The sequence below is a fragment of the Rutidosis leptorrhynchoides genome, unplaced genomic scaffold (assembly GCF_046630445.1).
Source record: "Rutidosis leptorrhynchoides isolate AG116_Rl617_1_P2 unplaced genomic scaffold, CSIRO_AGI_Rlap_v1 contig226, whole genome shotgun sequence".
Taxonomy (NCBI): Eukaryota; Viridiplantae; Streptophyta; class Magnoliopsida; order Asterales; family Asteraceae; genus Rutidosis; species Rutidosis leptorrhynchoides.
The window spans coordinates 43,681-47,502 of NW_027266475.1; the positions used below are offsets into that span (position 1 = coordinate 43,681).

A 3,822-nucleotide genomic window follows, 5' to 3' on the forward strand; every position below is an offset into this window, starting at 1 on the left:
CGAAACGAGACCTAAGAAATATGTCAATCCTCTCATCCATAATCTTTGTAAACATTCTTTTGAACACTTTTTTTAACTTCATACATGCAACTTTTTAATTGGTTAAAACAAAGCTCTAGAAATACCCAAGTAGTTTGGATTTAACAAGTTTAAATTAATTGTTGTGTCAAAGGCAAAATAAACCATTTCGTCAAAGCAATGGACGCAGTTATTAAAATAGAACACGTAGCATATCAGCCCTTGTCTTGTCTCTGATCATATTATTTTATTTTATTAAAAAAAAACCTTATCCATGCCACCAAATTTATTCTACTTCATTCAATGTCATGTCCACTCATTACTACTTGTAGCTCTTTTTCTCATTGGCCCTTTTTTCATTTTTTTAAAACAAAAACAGACAATCTGCTACACTTTCTACACAACACCTAACTCACTGATCGGTTCGGAGCCAGCCACGAGACAAGACCCGGCCTTGGTTTAGATTTGAGTCAAACACCATGGTTCATAATCAATTCATAATATCTACAAATTAAAGTTGATGATTTTAATGATCAAATGGATATGAGTGGGGAGAGATTAAGTATTAAATGTTTTCAAAATGTCTCAAATTATTAATCACATAAATAAAATAAGCCAATAGACAATTCATGAATCAAAAGTGAACCCACAAATTGATTAACGAGTGAGTAACGGTTCGTCAATATATTGAACCGTGAATCATCGATTCCGACATCTTGTCACATCATAATTATACACTATCTCTGCCACGTTATTGATAGGGATCTATCCTTATCAAAATCTTAATTATCCCTGAGGATTTCCTATCCTTTATAAATAAATTTCTATCTTAATCGAACGGTCAAAATTGGATCGTGAGCGATGGATATTCTCGTTTGGTGTTTCTACGGGATGCAAAACGATTTTGTAGTGGAGAGCAAATTTTTTCGTGATAGTCTTGATCTCGATGATAATTGTAAAACAACATGTGTTATATTAATATTTGAGAACGATTTGAACGAACATACAAGACATCACATCAATGGATTCGAGATATCACTTGATTTAAAAAAAAATAGTGTTTGTATTTGAGAGTTGCCAAAATATGTCTATTTATGTTGAATGTATTTATGATGAGACTTATATAATCGAGTTCAATCGACTTATGAACATATAAACTATTTAACAACGATCTATGACAGGAAGACCATGAGTCTTCCAAGCTTTGAACGCTCATGGTCATTTGAGGAAGCCAAAAGGCCGAGGATCTTCTCGCCCCAGACACTCATCATCTCGGAGTAGAAGCCGGATAAGACCGTTTCACTCCCCCAACCGAATTCGCTTACAACTCAAGCGTCTAAAAGTCCATGTCATATCAACTCCTTTAGAACTATTCACATGTTTGTTTGTTTTTTTTCCTTTGAAAAACTATTCACATGCTATTATTTTGATTTTGCACATATCCAACCGTGCGCCGCCATGTATACATTTCTTTTTTTGTTGGTTTTCTAGCATTGTTCATTTGCCGCGTACTTCCATTGATAAGTCGCTTTTAACAACAAAAATTAAATAAAAATCAAATTAAATTAATATACTAGTATTATTTTTAACCTAAACGACAAAAGTATTTTCTCATCTTGTACGAACAAATAAACTGGAGTTAGAACCGACGTCAAATCCCACCGATCTGCAATGGATCGCTCCGTTAACCTTGGGAACGGCTTTCGGCGTCGCCGTTACGGTTGGGATCGAATTAACGGTTCGCCGGCACGGTCCGAACCATTTACTTTGCATGTAACGATTTTTCCGCCACGGTGGCAACAACAGCTCACGTGACTTCAACGATCGTTTCGCCTCGTCACACATCAATTTCAGGATCGTCTTCAATTCCTCGCTCCTCCCGACGAAAACCCTAGGCAAAGACTGAATCAGGCGCGTGTAAGCACTCGTCGGCCTTGCGATTTCGAACTCCGACACAAAATCCAGGTCGATTATGTGCCGCGACGCGGTGGCTTGGACATCGATGTACTCGTAGCTCCCGGCGGTTAAGCCGCCGGAGGATTCCCATTTGGTTGTACAGACCGCCGCATTGTAACCGATCTCCCTCAAATACGACATCACTTGACGACTTAAATTTGATTTATCCGATCGCGATGACGAGAATTTGTCCATTGCCTTCAAAACGTGAGTTAAAATCCGGCTGCTGTTGAAATTCCCGGCAATGGCGTTGTGCAGCTTCGTTTTGAGGATAGTTTCGACTGCGTCCGCGTGGTGCTTGACCGAGTCGACTCGGTCCGAGTCGAATTCGCAGTCCGCGTTTGACAGAGTCATGGGATTATCGTCTTCTTCGAGGAAGCCGTGAACGAGCTCTGATAAGCAAGGAGCATCGTCGATGTCGTCATCGGCCGAGGAGTGATCGCTGCCGCTGCTTCCGCTGAGTTGAGGAACGCCAATGAGTCGAGCTTTGACCTGATCATCGAGTGGCTGAGAAACTCGTTTCGATTTCGAAAAGAAACTATCCATGATTAATCAAAACTTAGTATTAATTTAAGTTTCAAATGATAATATATATCTATATATATATTGAAATGAAATGGGGATATGGAGGAACAAAGGAATATCTCTAGGAGCTTTATAAAGTACTCACTAACTCCGTAGTAATAAAGCAGTTAATTAATTAGTTTAATGTTTATTTTATTTTTTGGGGTATTTAGCCTGGAATATTCGTTTATTAAAAAGAAAAGAAAATCAGTTAAAAGCTGAGACTAACCACCTCGTTGGATCCGAAATAAGGATATACCAGCCATATGAGTATCCCACTTGGTTTTCTACACGTGGCAGCATCTCCAAAAGCACCTCTAGGTTTATTCTCAGGTGCTGAGCTGGACGGATGTGATTTAGTTTCGTCATTTGCAAGATTGAGGTTTGTTATTTGGACAACAAATTTGATTACATTAGGATAAAGGAATCGATTATGGATTGTTCTCTATCTATAGATATAGAAAACTTCGGTTAATTTACCTATAAGTCTAGCTAAGATGCATGTGAATCGGTATTTTACCACAGTAAACACACAGGCATGCTACTTTTTCATAATCCATTTCCAATTTGGAAGTTAAACAAGGTAATCAATTAACTAACGACACAACTAAACACTTGCTCCCTTATGTTTATATTTTTTTTAGCTACATTGTCACTCATATTCATATCCGGATGTTTAGTCCTTACGTTTGATATTCCGTTAAGGTGTTTGGTCCATCAGCCATATACTTCCATTAAAAAATAGCTGACATGTCAATATTGATCAATAAAATCATGACAGGTGGCATGAAACGTGTCCAATCATGCAACGTAAGAACTTTTATCCACCTTATTTAACAATTAATTTTTTCCTAAAAAAAGTACTAATTGAAAATAAAAAATGAGAAAACGTATACTTTCATCTCTCACGTTTCACCTGTAACACTTATTCAGTCCCTCACATATTTCCGTTAGCCTAACAAACTTTCACATTTTCAAAAATCAGCCGAACTACCCCTCCGTTGGTTAACTTCATCTACGTGGCACCTATGTGGCGGTCTGTGGTGCCTACTCATGCCTAGTCAGCTAACGAACAATAAAATTGTGATATGTGTCAGTGGCACGACACACATTCTTTTTGCCACGTCACCAATTTCTGCAAAGAAAATGTTGATTTTTTATGACGTGTCATAGTTTTTTATGAGTCAGATGACACATGTCGCACATATATTGGTCCGTTAGTTGACTAGGCACCACTAGGCACCACATGTGCAAAATTAACGGCAGATGAGTATTTCTGGCCGA

At 38.0% G+C, this 3,822-nt stretch overlaps 1 protein-coding gene across 1 annotated transcript; it reads right to left on the reverse strand.

Moving 5' to 3' along the window:
* Nucleotides 1-1,629: 1,629 nt before the first annotated feature.
* Nucleotides 1,630-2,520, reverse strand: LOC139882091 (uncharacterized). Its single transcript, XM_071866466.1, has one exon. The coding sequence runs from the start codon at nt 2,518-2,520 to the stop codon at nt 1,630-1,632; it is 891 nt and encodes a 296-aa protein (XP_071722567.1).
* Nucleotides 2,521-3,822: the final 1,302 nt, after the last annotated feature.